The sequence below is a fragment of the Castor canadensis genome, chromosome 1 (assembly GCF_047511655.1).
Source record: "Castor canadensis chromosome 1, mCasCan1.hap1v2, whole genome shotgun sequence".
Taxonomy (NCBI): domain Eukaryota; kingdom Metazoa; phylum Chordata; class Mammalia; order Rodentia; family Castoridae; genus Castor; species Castor canadensis.
The window spans coordinates 78,042,719-78,063,316 of NC_133386.1; the positions used below are offsets into that span (position 1 = coordinate 78,042,719).

Genomic DNA, 20,598 nt, shown 5'->3' on the forward strand with positions numbered 1-20,598 from the left:
ATCTATGGACTTCAAGGAAAGAGGGAAAGGAAAAGAGAATGGTAAGGCATCAACAATATTGTAAAACATAATACCTGTGAAGGTAGAGGATCTAAGAATACGTATTGAAAACTGTTGAAAAATGGGGGGTGGGAGGGAAGGAGTAAGGGAGAGTAATGGAAGGAGTTAAATGGACCAAAGTAAAGTGTACTGATAGTGGGGATACATTGAGAAACCCTTTTGAATACTGACTTAGATAATAATAATGACAGACAGAACTGTAAAATAGGTACAGTGCATTTGGGGATACTTGTGGGCGGGGGTAAGGTGAACCAAGGAGATACAAAATAGAACAAGAAAGCTCTTGCAATAGTTTTAAGTGGGGTGGGGAAGGGATTGAGGGAGAGAGTTGGTGGGGGTGACCTAACCAATTTACAATATAAGCCTGTTTGGAATTGTCACAATGAATCCTCCCGGTACAACAAATATATCCTAATTTAAAAAATTAATGAAAAAAAGGACAAAACCAAAAACCACCCTCAAAAGCAAACAATTAAAAAATCTAAAACACAAACAGTAGAGTAATAAACACAAACAAAAGATATTACTAATCCTACAAAATTAAAACTTATCAAGTTACCTAATTCTACTTTCTAATTCCAAAACCTTTAGCTGCAGAAAATAAGTAAAACTTGTATCCTTAAAACAAATTAAGTTTCTTATAGTGATGGATAATGTTTTCTTTTTAAATGTTCAAACTAAGTGTGCCTGATTTATTTAATTTGTTTTTACTTGACAAATATTCACTATTGATGAGACTAGGTCATCTGAGGAAAGAGAGGGAGGTGATTTGACAAGAGTACACAAGTTGGAGGTGGCAAAGCTGGAATCGGTCCTGGGAAGTCTGATTCTGGAGTCCATATTCCAAACTACTACTTTTAATACATCTTTGATGAGCACAGCAGCAACCTTAGTTGTTCATGAGGTAGAGATAGTAGGATCACACTCAGAGGCCAAGCTGGACAAAAACACAAGGCCCAATCTGAAAAACAAAGTAAGAAGCAAAAAAGGTCTGGGGAACTCAAGTGGTTGAGTTCCCCACCCCCCCCAAAAGAAATAAGCAAACAAAACCATTCAATTACAGACTCTAGTGGATTGGATTAGATTTGTGCCCTCTAATTCCACAGCTACTGGCCATCTGTTGTTATTCAGTACTTGAAATATGGCCAATGAAAATGAGATAAACTCAATTTTATTTTTATTTTAATATACATATAAAGTTGATAATTTAGTTTTTGGAAAACTTTAAAGTATGTTTCCAATAATTTGAGTATATGAATCTATATTTCAACTGTACATTTAAGTATTTGTGATAAAAATTTGGTGTCCAAATCTAATGTCTACAGTGTGAAATATAAAGACAGTAGTATTGTGTTTTTGTATGAAGAAATACAGCATCACTTAATTATTGTTACAAACCATTATATAGTTACATTTTTGTATTTGAGTCTTTTTCTCAAACTAAAACATCAGAATCACTATTATTAATATTTCCTGCTATTAATAGTATTCTCACCTATATAACAGAAACCTACAGATTATAGTCCCTTATTTTGTAAATCACATCCATTCTTTTTTTTTCTTTTGTTAGTGCTGGAGATCAAACCCAGGGCTTCATACATGCCAGGCAAGCACTCTACTGGAGCCACCTCTTCAGCCCCTACAAATAATTCTTAACATTATCAAATGTACACAACAACCAGTTTCTTACAAGGCAAATGAAAGCAAGAGTTTTTGTTTTTTTAATGTGCTTTTTTTCCTTCTACATTTTTTTGGCAATAAAACCTATTCTTACAAAAGATTAAAAAGTGCTAAGAAATTTGGTGTTCTACTAACGTTTGTGGAAAAAATAGATTCTTCCAGTACTCTTGGAGTGCATATGAATATAGAAAATGGCTTCTTCAGTTCTTATCATTCAAGATGACCGAAGTTCTTTTAAGTAAGAAAAACAAACACACAGGTGGAAGATATGTTACCTGCACTGACAGGTTTTTGCAATCCTTTGTAATGTTGGCTTGGAGAAAGGGGCTATATACTCTCTATAGTTATGTCAGCTTTCCTAGCTATAGGTATTAAATCCCCAAAACAAGAATAGACAGGTAATATATCTAAATGTATGCAAAAGGAGCTTCATTATGACAAGGCTCTATTGTAGTAACATTTATGTTTCTCCTTAAACATCTTAGAGTTTGGCTTTCAGACCTGCTGTTAAACTGTTTTTGTCTCACATAAAGCACTTTAATTGTAATATGCCTCAGCTAATTAAGGAGGGTGAGTTTTGTAAAGTGTACCTTCTTCTCAGATGTTGTAGGGTTAATTACTTACGGATTATAAAATTCACAATGAAAGCTGTCATTTAAATGCAAGAAATCTCTTCAAAGAACTTTGTGATGCCAAATAAATGTTCTCCATAAAAAGCAATTGATGCTAAATCAAAGACTAGGCCAAGAAAGCTTCTGATTGTAAGTATAGCCAAAAACCAATTCCTGTGTAATTCTTTCTTATAAGGTAAAGTAACATAATACATTGTGATTGGAAGCGTGTCCACCGTGCGGAAATATACCGTCAACAAATAATCCCAAGCCCTGTTTTATGCAATCTTACAGGTGAACAGGGCAGAAGCTAGCCATCCTATTCCACTGAAAAGAAAGTTGCCGCACTTCTCCAAGATTTAGTTTCTGCTGCTCCCGTTTGCGTTTTGTGTCAGCCTGACACTCCTTTCAGCTGCCTTGGACCTGATTACTCCTCCAGTCTTTGAACCTTCAAACATAAACTATCAATAACACAGTAACAAGAGTTGGATCTATCAGAGAAGAAACCCAAGCCCGGAAAGACTGAGTTACCCATCACCCCCAGGAAAATCACGGTCATGAGCAGCAGGGCTGCTCTTTGGCCTCTGCACCCTCGCAACTTTCCTCTTATTTTACTCGCGTCCGAACAGATGTGGCGAGGTGTGGCGCCATGCCCTCTGCCCTTTCCCTCCGTTCCACGGGGGCCTAGGTTTTCTCGGTCAAGGTTGAGTTCCTCCTGTCAGCTCAGTGGCATGGCCGGCATCCAGGGCAGGCAGGTTGGGCGAGGAACGCCGACAGAGCGCTTCCCAGAGGGTCCCGCGATGACCGTCATCGGGCCCGACCCCCTCCCTGCGGCCCCTCGTGTCGCTCTGCCGACCTGGCCGAGCCGCCCTCCCCGCGGGATGCGCTCTGGGCGCCGCACAGCCTCGGCCACGACGGTGCCGCAAAGCGCGCCGGGCGCTGACGGGAGCCCGCGACCCCGGCCAGCCGGCCGCCTCCCACCCCCGCGCGCGGCCCCGCCGGGCTCTAGCTCCTCGGCCTCTCTGCACGCAGGCCAGGCAGCTCTCCTGCTTGCCATGACTCAGCGCTTCTCGCCAGCCGCCTGGCAGCGGCTCCCGCCCGGCGCGGGCTCCTCCCGCCGCCGCCGCGCCCACCCCCTCTCGCCACCCGCGCCCGCCCCCCGCCGCGGGGCCTTTTCTCGCGCGGCCGCCGCCGCCGCCGCCGCCGCCACCGCACGCCGCATCGACGCCCCAGCCGCATCCGCTGCCCGCACCGCGCTCCGACCCGACCGCTTCGCCGCGCCCCGCGCCCACCATGGAGCCCTCAGCCCCCCGCCGCCGCCACACCCACCAGCGCGGCTACCTGCTGACGCGGAGTCCCCACCTCAACAAGGTAGTCCACCTGGCGGCCCCGGCGGCCCCTCTCGCGGGGTTAGGTTCCCGCGACCTGCGCTGCTGGGCCCAGGGAGGACGCCCGGGGGTCGGTACCAGGGGTGGGATGGCGGGGCGGGGCTGGTGCCCTGCATCTCAGCATCCCAGTTCGGGAACCGGGAAAGGTGACACTTGTCCATGGTACTTTTAGGCTGCTCTTCTCCAAAACCAGGGTTGCAGCCGAAGAAGGGACTGTCGTGCTAGGTGTGAGAACTGACCGTTTCGAGGACGGTGCTGGGCAGGCCACGAGGTCAGTCTCCTGCACCGCCCACTTGCAGGTCTCCCCCAGTGTGGCAGTCATTGGAGGCTGCTGTGGACACCAGTGGCTCAGCCGGGGCAGAAGTGGTTCTGAGCCCTGGATCGCTTCCCCAGTCTAGGTTCCAAAGCCTCTTGGTTGCTGCAGTGACGTGGCTAAAGGGCTGCGAATGCGTGATGGGTGGCTGCTGCCTGGGACACCTAGCGTGGTGTGGCCTAGTGGAAAAATACCCAACGGCGGGTCAAGCCATTTTTTTTTTCTTCTTTTTAAATTTTGGCCTTTTGGTGGTTAAAAAAGATTTTTTTCTTTAAATATTCGCCCTCTTTTTTTTTTTTTTTTCCTGAAGGGGAATTTAGTGTATGCCGTGTACCTCTTTTTAGACCCTGAGAACATCTAACGTTCTCTGGTGATGTAGTGTAATGACCGCAGATCTTTTTCAAATGAAAACATCTTACATTTTGCTTCTGTAGATACTGAGCAGCTAGTTATTATATGGCCAGGTTTGTCTGGATGGTTCCATTTGGGTTCGTACCTGTGTACTTGTGACAATGCCTGTTTACTGAGTGCACGACAATGCCGTGAGTCAGCACAGAGGACTGTGTAGTCATATCAGTCTTCTCTTCGGAAGACCACCCCTTTTCACTAAGATCTGGACCTCAGCTTTTACCCCAGTCATGTTGCTGGTGATTTGTTGATCATTATCAGTGACTTAAAGACTCATGCTTTATGTAATGCACTATAGCTAGCATGAATTTATTTTTATTTATGTAGTTACAGGCAGCTTTTGCAAATCAATGGTTATTTAGTGTTTGTGGTCATACAGTATAACATTTAAAAATAATTCTTTTTTCCCTCAATTTAATTGTCAGGTTGATTCTTTCTCTTCCTTTTTATTATTCTGCAGATTGGGGACTATTTTCAGTAGTACAAAGGCAACATTTGATGTGACAAAACAATTTGTTACTTTCACATCTTACCTGCCTGCTGTAATTTGACTAAATTACTGGTTCATATCTAAGAAGACCACATAAGTAGAATAACCTGTTTGACTTTCTTCATGTCAGGGGCAAGAGTGCTAAGAGTGGGTAGATGGAATAGGGAATCCCTGAACAAGAATAATTATGCTTTTCCTATGTTTGTGTCAAGAATTTATGATTAAATCCTTTTGACTCCTATTTACCTGTAACAATTGATACCTACTTTAGAATAATTCTATCAGAAAGGTAGTCTATGAAAGGTAGAAAGGTGCAACATTAGTGTGTTAACACATTTTTGAATTTGTAGTTGAACTTTGTTATCTGTGTTAGGTAAAATTGGATTCAAAATACAGTTCACCAATTTTGGGGCAATCAAAAAAAGTGTAATAAACATTTTTTTTTTAGTGGTACTGGAATTTAAACTCAGGGCTTTATTCTTGCTAGTATAATAAACTTATTCAGTTCTAAGACATAGTTGTGGTGCCTCATGGAAGTGACACATGATTTCCTTTTATGTACTATTGAGACCAGAAAAATAGGACCTTCTTGATGAGCCATACGCTCAAACCCTCTAGGCCTTTAAGTTTGTTAGTAGTTGAGGAATGTTTAATTCAATTAATTAATTAATTTTTATTTTGTGATGGCCTGACTCCAAAGGCAAAGGGACACCACCAGTGCTAACATTGTCTTAACTTTCTTTTAACAGCCCAGCTTTTACCTGACTATGGGAGACTTCTTTAACCACATTCACACAGACCTTTATCACCTTGTCTTTGGGTAACTGCAGCAATAGTTTTGCTGGGTTCCCCCCCACACCCGTTATTAAAGTCTGTTCTATATATAAATATGCAAGAAATATCTTTACCAGTTCTTCACATTATTTTCACATTATTCTTCTGTTATCCAAATATTTATGGTATGTCATTTCCTCTTATGTTGAATATAAAATAAGTGTCATTTAGTTTTAATGTATTCTCTAAATTGATCTCATTAGTTCCTCAATTTAGCCTTCCACTTTAAATATATTTGCTAATTGTCTTCTTTCCTTTTTTGTAATTCCTGCACTTAAAATGCCATTAGCTGATTTAATAATGATCTCTCTAGGTGGCCTTTCCTAATTAGTCCTGTTATCATTACTTAACACCTATGTTTTTATTCTGTATTCAGTTGCACCATATCATTTTGTGTTTTCTGCATTGTCATTTTTTTATTTGGGAAGGAATTACAATATTTAGTATAGTATTTTGCTCAGTGAACATTAAATGGTTATGTACTGAATGAATCAGCCATGTTTTCATTTCATTTTTGTCTTTAAGCAGTGCTCAGCTTTTAAAGCAGGCAGCTTTTTTTGTTTGTTTTTTGAGACAGGGTCTTACTATGTAGTATAGGCTAGGTTTGAATTCCTGTTTCACCTGCCTCGGCCTCCTGAGTTCTGGGATTACATACATGTACCACCAAGCCCAGCATAGCAGGTAGCTTTGAAACTGGTAATTTGGGCATTATCTAAGATAAATATATGCTTTCATATAATTTTGTGAAGTAAATTCACATTTAAATATAAAGCTTGTTTGACTATACTATTACATTGTATAGTGGAATACATGGTCACAAAAGATGGAATTTGGTTTAAGCTTGACAGTCCCATAACATTTTAATTACTTGGTGGGTAATCTTAGGGAGGTACTTAGTTTTGGTAAAATCAAAGTTAGCAATGGATATGATCTGAATTTAAAAAAATAAAACCTTAGAAGAGAAACCCAGTCGTCACTAATATGTACATGACCCTAAGCCTTACTATTTTCTTATATCCAAATATGCATCTGTCCAGCTATGATTCAGTCATAGCAATTGGGGAGGTACTTCTGCCTCACACTTAGGGGATTCAGTATCTTTCTGTACATAGCGCAAACTGTTTTTGAGGTGCTTAACTGTGTCTGTCTTACATGCATGTTTCTAGTGTTTCTTATTTTCCAGGGTACCTTCTGATCTATAGGCCTCGTGCTGCAGATTTTCTCAGAAATTCTCACGTGGCCAATAATCATGTTCATGTTTCACAAACTGTTCTAAAAATTAAAATTCTACCCATAAGAAAGATAAGCATGCTTTTTATTTCTCAGTTTATTAGTAAACTTTATTTCTCTAGGAAATCATAGAGAATACTACTTGATAATTCTATCATAATTAACTTGTTCCTATGTGACTTCTGTTACGTGCTGGTGTGAAATGTTGTAGGCTGGTGTCGAGGGTTCTTTCTTTCATATGCCAAAGAATTGGCTGGTGAGGCAAGGCTGGTATGCAAGGTAGGATTTATTAGAGAAAGGAAAGGCTGCAGGTAGAGCAGTGCAGCAGAGCCCAGAAACTCGTGGCTCCCTGTTCAGGTGGAGGCTGGGGCTTTTTATGGACGCTTTAACTCTGGGTTAGGGTAAGGGTTAGGTGGGTTCTTTTCATTGGTCATGGATTGATGTGCATGGGCTCTCCTCGATGAGCTGATCTCTTTGCCCCTTATTGGGGGGAAAGAACCTTGAGAGCATTGTGTTTATCAGCCCTGGGGAAGATTTATGAGACCATATATCTCCTCCTTAGAGTGCAGGAATGCAGACTTATGAGACCATGTAACTTCTTCTCAGGATGAAGGGCTCATAGTGCTCTCCATGGGGGATGGGATACTCACTCATACCTTTAGATCCTCAGACCCAATACTTCCATATCCTTAAGATTAAATAATAACATGACCTATAACTAAGTCTTCAAAAGATGCCATTACTCTTCAGTATTTTAGGCAGTTTGATCTAGTTACAGCTAGTAGTAGTGTCTTATTAGTTAATTTTGGTCAGCATTATTAACTTGAAATCTAAATAAAATGAGCTTCTTGGGATGTACTTTTACAGCTGTTTGCTTCCTGGTATTCAAGACCTATTTGGGTATGTTGTAGGAAAAAGAGAAACAAATTTCATGACTGTGTAAGAAAAGTACTGTAAACCTCCTTTTTTCTACAGAGTGAAGAATTTAGAAATTTTTGCTTGTCACACTTCTCTGAAGTTGCCTTAGCAATATAAGAAACTGATTTATTGTTTAACATGGAATCCAACTATGTGAAAGTCATTGAATGGAAATGGCAGCCATATGCCTCCATACCTGTCTGCTGCCTTGTATAGTTGAAACATGGTGGTATGTATGGGATATCACAAAAACAAAGCAATGTGTGTTGAATACGTACAAAGATGAGTTTGGATAGAGGTCTCTTGAGACTTGGTGATAAGGAGTTCAAGAAATATTGAAGAGAGAAATAGGTTTGAGGTTTTTCATTTTTTGTGCTCTGATTTCACACTAACTTTTGGTCAAGTGTGGGAAATGTGATATAAAGGGATGAACTTCTAAAACTTTGTACTTAGAGAAATGAGCCTAAGTTCAAATTCTTCCACTTGGCAGCTGTGAAAATTTTGGTGTGCTTAGTAACTACTCACAGTTGATTTGTTAGCATATAGTGAGTTCTGATTAAATGTTCGCTAAAAAGAATTGTAGTAGGTGGAAATTTTTAGCTTTAAAAATATAAATATTGTATACTTTAAAACAAAGGTCTATTGTTATCCTAAATGAATTTAAATCATCAATATTTTTCCTAAAGCCCTGGAGAGAGTTTTTTTTTTTTTTTTTTTTTATGCGGTACTGGGGATCGAACCGAGGACCTCATTCATGCTAGGCAAACACTCATCCACTGAGCTACATCCCCAATGCCTAAAATAATGAATTTTTAAAATGAAGAAACATGGAAATATAACTAGTAAAGCTTCTGTACTAATATATAAACCCTAGAACTAGGAAAAATCACTAGTATTATTATTTGATGGTACTGGGGCTTGAACTCTGGGCCTAAACTTTCTACATTGGCACTTTACCACTTGAGCCACTCCATCAACCCTTTTTTGGTGTTGGGTATTTTCGATATAGGTTCTCATGATCTATTTGCCTGGATTGGCTTCCAGCCTCAATCTTCCTGATTTCTGCCTCCTGAGTAGCTGGGATTATAAGTGTGAGCTATTGGTGCCTGGCAAGATTATATTTTTAAATGATTAAGTAATGGTCTCATGAAACTTACAATCTAGAGAACCGAACAGGATAGAGTATAAATATACAAATACCTATAAAATAACAATTGTGGTAAGTACAGAGATAGAAAAGGAAAAACTTCAGAGCTAATTTAATTTAGGGGTTAAAAGGAAATATTTCACAGAGCAGTGAAGCTAAAATGAGATCTCAAGGTCCACTTGAAGAATAGGAACTGAGCAGGTGAAAAGCTGGGGGATGGGAATGCAGAAAGCAAAATCCTGATCCACAGAAACTGGGCTTTTTGGAGAAAGCACTGGGAAAGAAACTACCTCAACTGTAGGAAGAATAACCCAGTGAACTGGAACACCAAAGTGGAAGAGTATTTTTTATACTTCTGCATGGTTTTATCTATAATGCTATTTTTAAGTCTATAACACTACTTTAAAAATATTTCTAATCAGTTTTATCTTTTTAAATGAATGGAAAGAAAGAATTTGCCAAGAAATAAAAGTTATAATGATCAAATGGAAGTTTGAGAACTGAAAAGTACAATAAATGAAATAAAATGTTCAATGAATGGATTCAAGAACAACTGAGATGAAAGTGGAACAGTGAACTTGAAGATAGATCATTAGAGATTAACCAATCTGGACAAACTACTGAAAGAAAAAGGGAGAAGATCCAAATTAATAAAATTAGAGATGAAAAGGAGGATATTATAATGCATACCAATGAAATTAAAAGTATTTTTAGGGACTCTTTTGAAAACTTCTACTCAAACTGGAAAATCTAGAAGAAATGGCTAACTTTCTAGATACATAGAACCTACCAAATTGAACCAGGAGAACAGAAATCACCTAAACAGAACAATAACAAGCAATGAAATTGAAGCAGTAATTGTCTCCCAACAAAGAAAAGCCCTGAAGTGAATGGACTCACTACCAACTTCTACCAGAACTTTAAAGAAGAACTAAAATCAATGCTCCTCAAACTAGTCTATAAAATAGAAAGGGAAGGAACACTATCAAACTCATTCTATGAAGCCAGTATTCTCCTCATACCACTGGATAAGGATATGACGAAGAAAGGAAACTATAGACCAATTTCCTTGATGAATACGGACACAAAAATTCTCAATAAAATACTTGCAAGCCAAATTCAACAACACATTAAAAATATCATATGCCATGATCAAGTTGGTCTCATTCCAGGGATACAGATTTAGTTCAACAAGTACAAATCAACAAATGTAATATAGTACATAAATAGAATTAAGGACAAAAAAAATCACATAATCCTTTCCATAGATGCAGAAAAAGCCCCTTTTTTCCAGTTTTTCCAGCAATATGTTTTTTCTGGTGTACCTTCTTTTTTTTTCTTTTCTCCTTTTATCATTTTTACATTTACTTAAATGTGTATACATTGTTTGTGCCACTTCCACCCTAACCCCAAAGCCTTTGATGAAATTCAACATCCTTAGCTTGAATCTTTAGCCAGAGCAATAAGGCAAGAGAAAGAAATAAAAGATATATATATATATATATATATGAAATGAAGGCCAAATTATCCCCATTTTCAGATGATATGATCCTATATTTAAAACACCCTAAAGATTTCACCAAAAACTCTTAGGTCTGATAAACACTTTCAACAAATTAGCAGGATACAAAATCAAAATACAAAAATTAGTAGCTTTGCTACCTACCAATAACAAACAATCTAAACAAACAAACAAAAACTATAAAACATTGAAGAAAACAGAAGTCACAAAAATATTAAGACTTCTCATGTACAAGGACTGGCAGAATCAATTTTGTGAAAATGGCTACACTACTGAAAGCAATCTACAGATTAAGTACTATCCCCCACCAAAATTCCAATGACATTTTTTTACAGAAATAGAAAACTCAGTCCTAAAATTCATGTGGAACCATAAAACACTCTTACAAGGCAATCCTGAGCAAAAAGAGAAATGCTGGAGGACCTTAATGTAAGACCAGAAACTTTTGGTTGAAAATTTGCAAGATTTGACAAAAGATATAAATGTGGAAATTCAACAAACCCCAAGGATATAAATTCAAAACTCCAACTCCCAAAATATTATATTCAAAATATTAAAAATGAAAATCAGAGAATTCTATCACCAGTAAAAATATCCTTCTACAATGAAAGTGAAATAAAGACATTCTTAGCTGGGTGTCGGTGACTCACCCCTGTAACCCTAGTTACTCAGGAGACTGAGATCAGGAGGATCATGATTTGAAGCTAGCCTGGGGAAATAGTCTGCTAGACCCTATCTGAAAATACCCAACACAAAAAAACATGGCTAACAGAGTGGCTCAACTGATAGGGTGTCTCTTTGATAACATGAGGCCCTGAGTTTGAACCCTACTACTACCCAAAAAAATTTTTTAAAGACATTCTTAGGAAAATTAAGACAACCCATCCTCTGCAAAGTTGCTGTAAGAGAAATACAAAAGGAAATTCTTCAGGTAGAAGGGAACATCAGGAATCAACAGCAATGAAAATGGTAAAAATCTGGGGAGCATAACAGGCTCTGTTTTCCCCTTTAAACTCTTTAAAATATTTGAAAAATAAGAATTATTACATCAAAGTTTTTATGCAAAGCATGAATACACATGCGAGTAGATATAATACATACAACTACAACATAAGCAGAGAAAAATAATGATATCTGATGATGTCACTAAATTCCAGATGAATGGTAAAATGTTAAGTAGACTATGCAAAATCAAGTATGTATATCATAATGTCCAGAGTAAGTTCTAAAAGAAAAAGACTATACAAAAAGATACTATCAAAGACTCAACAGATAAATTAAAATGGATTAATAAAAATATGTGTAAAGATTAGGGATTGGCCCTTATCCATAAGAGTAGTGTCCTTAAAAGAAGAGATTAGGATTTGTGTACAGAGGAAAGATGATATGAAGACAGGTGAGAAGATGACAACCTGTACTTGAGAAGCCATCTAAAGACCAGAAGGAGAGAAGCTTCAGAATAAAACCAACCTTGCCAATACCTTGATTTTGGACTTCCAGCTTCCAGAATTGTGAGAAATAAATTTCTTTGTTTTAAGCACCTTGTTCATGGTACTTTGTTATATGGCAACCTTAACAAACTACTACACTTAGGTAATTAAAAGTTCCTAACACAATACTTTTCCTTGCTGTGTTTACTGCACTCTGGTAGTATCTACTGTATTTAAAAAAAAATATCAGATAGTAATCACTAATGAGCTACATTCCATAGTATAGAAAATTATTCTCTATGACTTTTCTAAGTGGTGATTTTGCATACTGAGGAAGATTATTATAGAATAACTTTCTTTTCTCTGTTCTTAGTGTTATACCTGAGGCTGTAGTTGTCTTGTCAGTACTGGCCCACCTCCTTTGTTTTTGTTTTTCCATCTACCTGTCAAAATTGAGATATCTTCTTTAAAAAAAAAAAAAAGCTTCGTACATAATTGGCATACTCTACCACTGAACCCTTTTTTTGAGATGGCATCTTTAAGTTGTCCAGGCTTTGAACTTGGGATTCTTATGCCTCAGATTCCTAAACATCTGGCACCACCATGCCTAATATTGACATGTGTGGTTACTCTGCAAAATGCTAAGTCCATGCTTTTAGTGAATAGCCAATTCACTAAAATTGAATTCACTGAAATTGAAACTTGGTTAATGAGCATCCTTTCGTGAGCTTTAAAACTTTTTAGTGATTCAAGATCTTGTTTATATTCCATTTTTGCATATGATAAATATAATAATATGACATAATTATGATCAAACAGACTCATGTCAATAATTATATAACTGAGAATAACAACTCACCTAGTAATAAAATTATTTTCAGATTGTTTCCCAAAGCACAGGCAAACTGTGTGGTGCATAAGAAACATATCCAGAACAAAATATTATAGAAAGGCTAAGATATGGGAAGATACAAATAGCAAGAAATCTAGATTATGATTCTGATATCAGAAAATGCAGAGTTCATGTAAAAAAATTAAATGACATAAGAAACTCTTTATAATGGTGAAAGGTACAATTCTGAATGAAGTTATAAAAATTATAAATATGTACCCAATAACATAGCAGTCACCTTCATATAAAAGACACAATACTAGATTCTCAGTTTTCACAAAAAATAAGTATATGGATAATACATACAGGAATTAGATCAAGTTAGCCATCTCTCAGTGTATACATATTTCAAAATAACATGTTGTACATGGTAAGTGTATACAATTTTATTTGCAAATCAAAAATTTAAATTTTAAATTTAAACTTTTAAAAGTTTTAAATTAAAAACTTTAAAGACACCATAGAATATGCAATGAGAAATAAAAGATATACTAATAGTAGACACCTTTAACATGTCTTTCAGTGCAGGATACACCAAAGGGACAAAACCTTTCCACATAGGAATTTCATCCTAAAATATCTCAGGACATTTATATTTTTCCAAATTATCAGAAAATTTAGTTGATCAATTAGGAAAGTGGAAAAAAGTATTATAATTCTCCTTTGAGAATTAAAACTTTGTAAGTAACATGGAGATGTTATTGGCTTTAACCGGCTTGATGAAATAACATCAAGTCAAAACCTAGAGCTAGAAATGCTGGCACGCAGTCAGAAGTTAACTTGACATTTCCAGGATGTTGCCCAGAGCAGTCAGGTGAGAAGCAGGAGAGAAGTAGAAATGATCTGATCAGTTTTGCTTGTACCCATTGCCAATTTCTTACAGTATCATTTAATTTTTTGTGCTTAGGATATAATTATTAATATGTTTGGATTTTTGTCTACCATTTTATTAGCTGTCTGTTCCTACTGCTTTTTTGTTCCTCTGTTTCTCTTTTCCCACCTAATTTCTCAGTTTGAATATTTTTATTATCCCATTTTAATTCATTTGTTGTTATTTTATAGGTATTTGTATATTTATACTCTATCCTGTTCAGTTCTCTAGATTGTAAGTTTCATGAGACTGTGGGCCATATCTGACATGCCAGTGGTATAGTGCCTTTTAGCATTGTAAGCATTGCTTGCAGGTACTTCTCGAGTGTGACAATTTTATCAACTGGGCCATGGGTGTGCCCAGATATTTGGTCAGACAATGTTCTAGGAATGTCTGTGAGGGTGTTTCTGGAAGTGGTTAATATCTGAATTGAGTAAAACAGGCTTCCCTCCCTCATGTAGATGGGCCTGATTTAATCAGTTGAAGGCCTGAATTAAAAAAAAATGACTGAGTAAGAAGGATCTCCTCTTCCCTGGCTTTGAGCTGGGACATCAGTTTTTCTCTGTCTTTGAACTCGAACTGAAATCTTAGCCTTCATGGTTCTGAGCTTGCTGACTGTCAACCTAGAAGTGTACTCTTGGCTTCCCTGGGTCTCCAGGTTGCCAACAGTAGCTCTTGGGACTTTCTGGCCTCCATAATAATGTGAGCCAATTATAATATTTGTCTTATAATAAATATCTTCATAAATGTATATTGTTATTTTTTTCTCTGGAGAATTCAGACCAACATAGTGATCTCTGCAATCCCCCATGGAGTAACTATAAAGCAAGGCAGCAAACATTTTTAAAATCTCAACTCTGGCTCAGAGGCAAGAAAGCCATTATGTGGCATTTCTTGGTATTTCACAGGTATACATCCCTTATAAATTTGAAGCATAATTCTCTGAAGCCATTCTAAACATATTTGTTGCCAAAGGCCTCTTTGGCAATTTGGTGAAGTCTACATACTCCATAAAGCAACAGTTTTGAATAAATAGTTCATATGGTGTTACAAAGGGAGCCAATTATGATGAAACACAGATAATGAAGGGTTAAAAATAAAGATGTTATAAGATGTTTGTTAAAGACATATATCTAGACAATATATTTAAATATGCTGATAAATGTGGGCAGTTTAAGTTTTTTTGTTTTGTTTTGTTTTGAGATAGTGTCTCTCCACATTGCTCAGGCAGGCCTTGAACTGGTTGGCTCAAATGATCCTCTTGCCTCAGCTTCCTGAGTAGCTGGGACTGTAGTAATGTGCCACCAAGCCTGGTCCAAGATTTTATGTTTTAAAAGATACCAGAATAAAGGTTGTTGGCATGACTAGCCTGTGTGCCAAACACATAGGCTCTAAAACTACTATATTCTAATATTAATGATGAATATTTATGTATTTGTGATACTTCAAGATGTATGCCACAAATGTAATGTGATATAAAAACATTTCTATCATGGCAAAAGTCAAAGGAATTGCTGTTAATAATTCTCTTATTTTTCACCTTCCTTTATAACAGAAGGAAATACTAAATTTCATGGAGTTAGTGAAAGAGATGTCCAACTTCAAGGACTCCTTAGTTACTCACTGTTTCTTTGTGACTAGGTCCATGAACCTTAGGCTAAATCTAGTTAAGGAGCTAAATTGCTTCTTAAAAAGTGCTGATTTGGGTCTCTTAAAACTGATTCTTAAACTCAGGTACTTTAGACAGTACCAGGACATGAAGAATAAAAGTCATTATTTACTTAGCACTTACATATTAATGATTTCATTTTTAAACTTATTAGTAACAGAAGCATTTATATAATACTTTATAATTTACATAGGCTACAAAAGTATTCAGTCTCATTTGTTCCTTTCAACATTTCATTGAGATACACATAAAACATACAGTAAATGTTTATATTCAGTGAATATTTGATTATTCTTTTTTTAGTAGACTGGAGATTGAGAAGAATATCTGTTTAACCCCAAATACCTAATCTACTTGCTCAAATCACAGTGTTAAGTAATATGTGCTTGTGTCTCAAACTTGGACCTGAATCTAAATCTTTAAGCTTTAATATTCACTGGTGAAGTGTGAATGTAAATTTCAAGTGTTTGGATTATGATAACCTATAATGTACCAAAAGTATACTGGGCAGATGACTACAATATAGAATTGTCTGGCCTAAAATGTCACTAGTGCCAAGATTGAAGACTTTGGTCAAGATGAAGTTACTTTAAAAAAGCTGAATAATTTCTTGCACTTATGCTGATATGGAAATAAGACTTTTGATCAAACCTAAGTTGATCTTGAATTTGGTTTAAAGTTGATTTAAAAGGTTGCTAAACCCAGCACCCATGACTCACTCCTGGTAATCCTAGCTACTCAAGAGGCAGTGATCAGGAGATCTTGGAAGCCAGCCTGTGCAAATAATTCTGGAGACCCTATCTGGAAAATAACCAACTCAAGATGGGGCTGGTAGAGTGGCTCAAGTAGTAGAGTGCCTACCCTAAATTCAAGCCCCATTTCCATCAAAAACTAAAGTAAAAGGCTATTGATAGTGAATTAGTTAAATTTTATGATTTTCCAATGTATAAGTGGAAAGCCTACTTCTTATATAGTCAACTTTAAGTCACGTTTACTCTTTGTACTATTTCATAAATAATTATAGTTTGAAAATTTGAATTGTGGTTCCAGTGGTAGATCACCTGCTTTGCAATCATGGCACAAGCCATGAGTTCAAATCCCAGTCCCACAAAAAAAAAAGGAAAGAAAAGAAAAAAGAAAGATTGGATTGTGTGGTTGGTTATTTAAAGCAGAACTAACTATCTGGAATTGAATGACATAGGACTGAAAATTTGTTTCAGATTAATATATTTATTCATCTGTTTACTTGAAATTCATTGAGGCCTCCTTTTTCCTGGCACTATAGTAGGCACTGCCATACAGCTGCGAGTAGCATAGTTCCTGCCCTCCAGAAGCAGCCAGACCTGGGTAAAACAGTAGGTAAGCAGAAAAAATTGTGTCAAAAATTCCATGATAGAATCACAAGATGCTCTGAGAACACTTTGAAGGATACCTCACTAATCCATAGAGCTGGCTAAAATGCCTTTTGTGGGTAGGGATTGAACTAAGGGCCTAGTGCTTGCTAGGCAGGTGCTCTGCCACTTGAGCAACACCCCCAACCCTGAAGCCTTCTTAAAAGAGATCATCCTTCAGGAATAGGCAAGAAACACAGTAAGAAAGGGACAGTTACAAATTCATGTATAGTTTAATTAAATGTGTTGAATTGCTTTCTACTTTTCATGATTTAGAGTCTTTTATTAGTTCAAAGAGTTAATAAACCAAACAAAGGCACAATAGAAGATCTTTTTTTGTTACCCTGATTTTTCTGCTTTAGTGTATGAGTGAGTATCCAGTATGCACACTATCATAAGGGGAATTTGTCCAGGTCACATACATGAGATTTTTAAAAATAATGTAAATATGCATGTGATAACTAGGAACTATGCTGCCAACCAGTATTACCCATTTGGTTTGTATTACTCATACACATTTCAGTCTAAGATCTTAGAACTGGCTCGCCCATTATTTATGTACATCTGTGTTTTTAATTGTTTATTGAAAGAATTCCTAGTCTACTCATTGAATAGGTGTTTTTTCTCTATTGGTTTGGGAAAATTTGCCTTAAAATTTATTTGGAAGCAGTGCACTTCATCACTTAAAAGATTTTGAAAGCTTATTAATGATTTTAAGACATATGGGAAAATGTAGTGTTGAAATGTTGAAATTGGTGGTCAACAATTTGTTAGCTTTTTTTTTCTTTTGGTGATGCTGGGTACTGAACTCAGGGCCTTGCAATTGTTAGAACAATTTGTTGCCTAGCAAAAAAAGTCAACAAAGATCAGTAATCTGATTTTTAAGTGAGAAATACACAAGTTGTTTAATTAAGTTGTTCATTCAGTATTTAAAAAATCCATTTTCTCCTTCCTTCCTGCCTCCCTGCCTTGCTTCAAATGTGTCACTTAAAATACCAACTAGTTAAACTTGCTTAAATTGTATAACGCCTGGATAAAATAATTTTGAGGTGTTGTAGAGTTATATTTTGCAGTGACTTTTAGGGTGTCCAAGGCTAAGTCTTGGTAGAGTACATTTTGAATATATTTTATAATCATTACCATTTTAAAATCATTTTGTAGGAGTATGAGACTCTTAAAATTGCTTGTGTTAGATGTGAATAAAAATTTGTTCTTGTGTAATGAAATCAAACAATTTTTCAAAAGAAGTTATGGTTTATGCAGTACTGGTGTTAAATAATTGATTTTTTGGTCTGGAGTTATAGCTCAGTGGTAGAGTATTTGTCAAGCTTGCTATGAAACGCTTTACTACAGAACGACACTCCCAGCTTTGATTTTCTGCTGCTTAACAGGGACCATCAGTAAGGAATTTGATTGCAACTAAATGCATTCAGATAATCTTTTCATATGATTTTTTCCAATGTAAACTTTAAATACCTTGAAAATATATATCCCACCTGGCTAATTTTTTTTTTTTAAATAAAGTCTTTCTATGTTGACCAGGCTGGTCTGGAACTCATATCGATTAGGTTGGTCTTGAACTTTTTAATCCTTCTGCCTCAACCTCCTGAGTGCTGGGATTACAGAGGTACATAACCGTACATGGATTTTTTTTTTTAAGAAATGAGGTTGCATACCACTACGAAAAAATTACCTATGTTTTTAGTTAGAATTAAATAAAAATTCCAAAGAATTTTTGACACTCTAAAAGCCTTTGGGGAAGGAACCCTTCAGTAGAATGTGCCCAGGATAAATTAGTATTACTTCTCTTTTTATACATATAAATATATCCATAGACTATGTTAATACATTGAAAATAAAAAGTCATTTAAAATTTAAGTTCAGTTTTGTCTAATTTAGAATAATAAAAAATAAAAATATAAAGTCCCCACCTTCTATATTATTTATATGTAAATAATTTACCCCTTAAATTCTAAAATCTTTTTGATATGAAGAAATACCTTTTAGGATAGATATGTCAAATTATTTGCAAAGTCACATTATATATAATTCAGTTGAAATAAATTATGAAAAATTCAAAGAAAATCAAATTGGATTTAAAATTTTGTAAAATTAAATACACCAATAATTTGTTAAGCAGATTTTTTGCTAAGCAAAATTAATAAAGTTTTTATTTCTTCATTTTAAGTAAGGAAAAAATTATCTGCTGAATGACTGTGTGGAGCCTAATAAAGTTCAGTATTATGAATTATTTTGTACATTGTTTTTATGTACAGCTCCATTATTTTTGACAGATGTACAGTGTTGTGTAACCAGCTCCATAATCAAGAACAGTTCTGTCACCATGAAAAATTCCCTTGTGCTATCCCTTTGATGTTAGTCCTTCTCTTTACTTCCAGTCCCTGGCAACTACTGATGTTTTTCTATTCTAATAATTTTGCTTCTCCTGAATGTCAGTAAATGGAGTTCTACAGTGGGCCTTTTGAATCTGACTTTTTTCACTTGACACATGAATTTGAGATTAATCCATTTATCATATATCATTAGTTTGTTCCTTTTTAGTGTTAAGTAATATTCCAGAATATGTGTATCCTTGTCTTATCCATTCAGCAGTTGGAGGACTTTTGTGTTGTTTCGTGTTTTTGTAATTATTACTTCCCACTTGCTTCTGCTTTTTACTTTTCTACTTCTTTAAAACAACCATACCAAGTGCCTAGTTACAGCAAATTATTAAGGAGTTAATTGAACACATTTTTGTGGATTGCCTGTGAAGTGCCAGGTATTCCAGACGCTAAAGATGCATGAGTTAAAGCACATAGCCGTCTTTTCTCTAACATGACAGTTCCTTCAAACATTTACATTAATAATTTCTGTTATCGTAATGAATTATCATACATGTGCAGGTTATTTTTGTTAACTATTTTGAGCTAAACTTTTCCTTTTTGCAATTCAGCTTGATATACTTTTAGTCATTCAGGGAAAAAAGGAAGCCAAATTACTGAAGTTCATTGGAAATATTAAAGATGGTTACCGCAGAACACGTAGTGTATTTGCTTGGTTTTCTTTCTGGTAAGTTTCTTCAGCTAATGTTTCTTCCTTAGTTGTGTTTTCATACAAATTTCTAATACGAGTCCCTTATGCTTTACTTTTTCATTTCTACTTGATAGTTTTGATTTTCTCAGAATATGCATAGAATAATTAGTACAATCCAGAAAAATAGCTGTCCTATTTTCTTCCCTTAGCAGTGAAACAAAAAATACCCTTCTTCTATCTAGGGATCTAGTCCAGAGGTTTTTATAGGGAGTAAAAAAAAGTGAAAGAAAGACAGAAAAGGAGAAAAAACAAGAGTGTGCTGATACTTTTAGAGAATTAGAATTGCAGGTGTTTTGGAAACCTAATACATGCATAGATGTCTTCTAGTCTTTTCAACTATGAAGAATTTGGTGGAAATCAAGTTGGACTCTGCATGTATATGCTTTGAATTAATTATCCTCTGTTTTGTAGTCCCTGTAGGATAACACTAAAATAATCATTCTTTGAAATGCTTTTTGAAGAATTCTTTGAAGCATTTCATTATCAAGTTTTAGGCATAACCTGTTTGTAAATTTCTGTAAAACATATCTTATGACCATGTCCTACCTATTGAAAAATAAAAACTGTGGTTTAAATGAAATCATAATACATTTTAAAGCTTTCAGGGATTCTAACATTTAAGTTTCCTTATTCATTGCTCTTTTAACTTAC

General features: G+C 36.2%; 1 protein-coding gene and 1 long non-coding RNA gene across 6 annotated transcripts in view; one reads left to right on the top strand and one right to left on the bottom strand.

Annotated features, from left to right (window-relative positions):
* LOC141424801 (uncharacterized) overlaps positions 1–4,195 on the bottom strand; it is a 60,719-nt gene extending 56,524 nt beyond the window's left edge. Inside the window, exon 1 of one of the 5 annotated variants that reach the window (XR_012449723.1) lies at positions 3,979–4,195. This is a non-coding gene — a long non-coding RNA (uncharacterized lncRNA). The remainder of the gene's footprint in view (positions 1–3,978) is intronic. The other 4 variants (XR_012449719.1, XR_012449716.1, XR_012449718.1 and 1 more) reach the window with 4 other exon arrangements.
* The window catches only part of Me1 (malic enzyme 1), a 177,720-nt gene continuing 160,669 nt past the window's right edge, over positions 3,548–20,598 (top strand). The window contains exon 1 of the mRNA XM_074078882.1: positions 3,548–3,722. Coding sequence (XP_073934983.1) covers positions 3,645–3,722 — 78 coding nt within the window. The 5' untranslated portion in view covers positions 3,548–3,644. The remainder of the gene's footprint in view (positions 3,723–20,598) is intronic.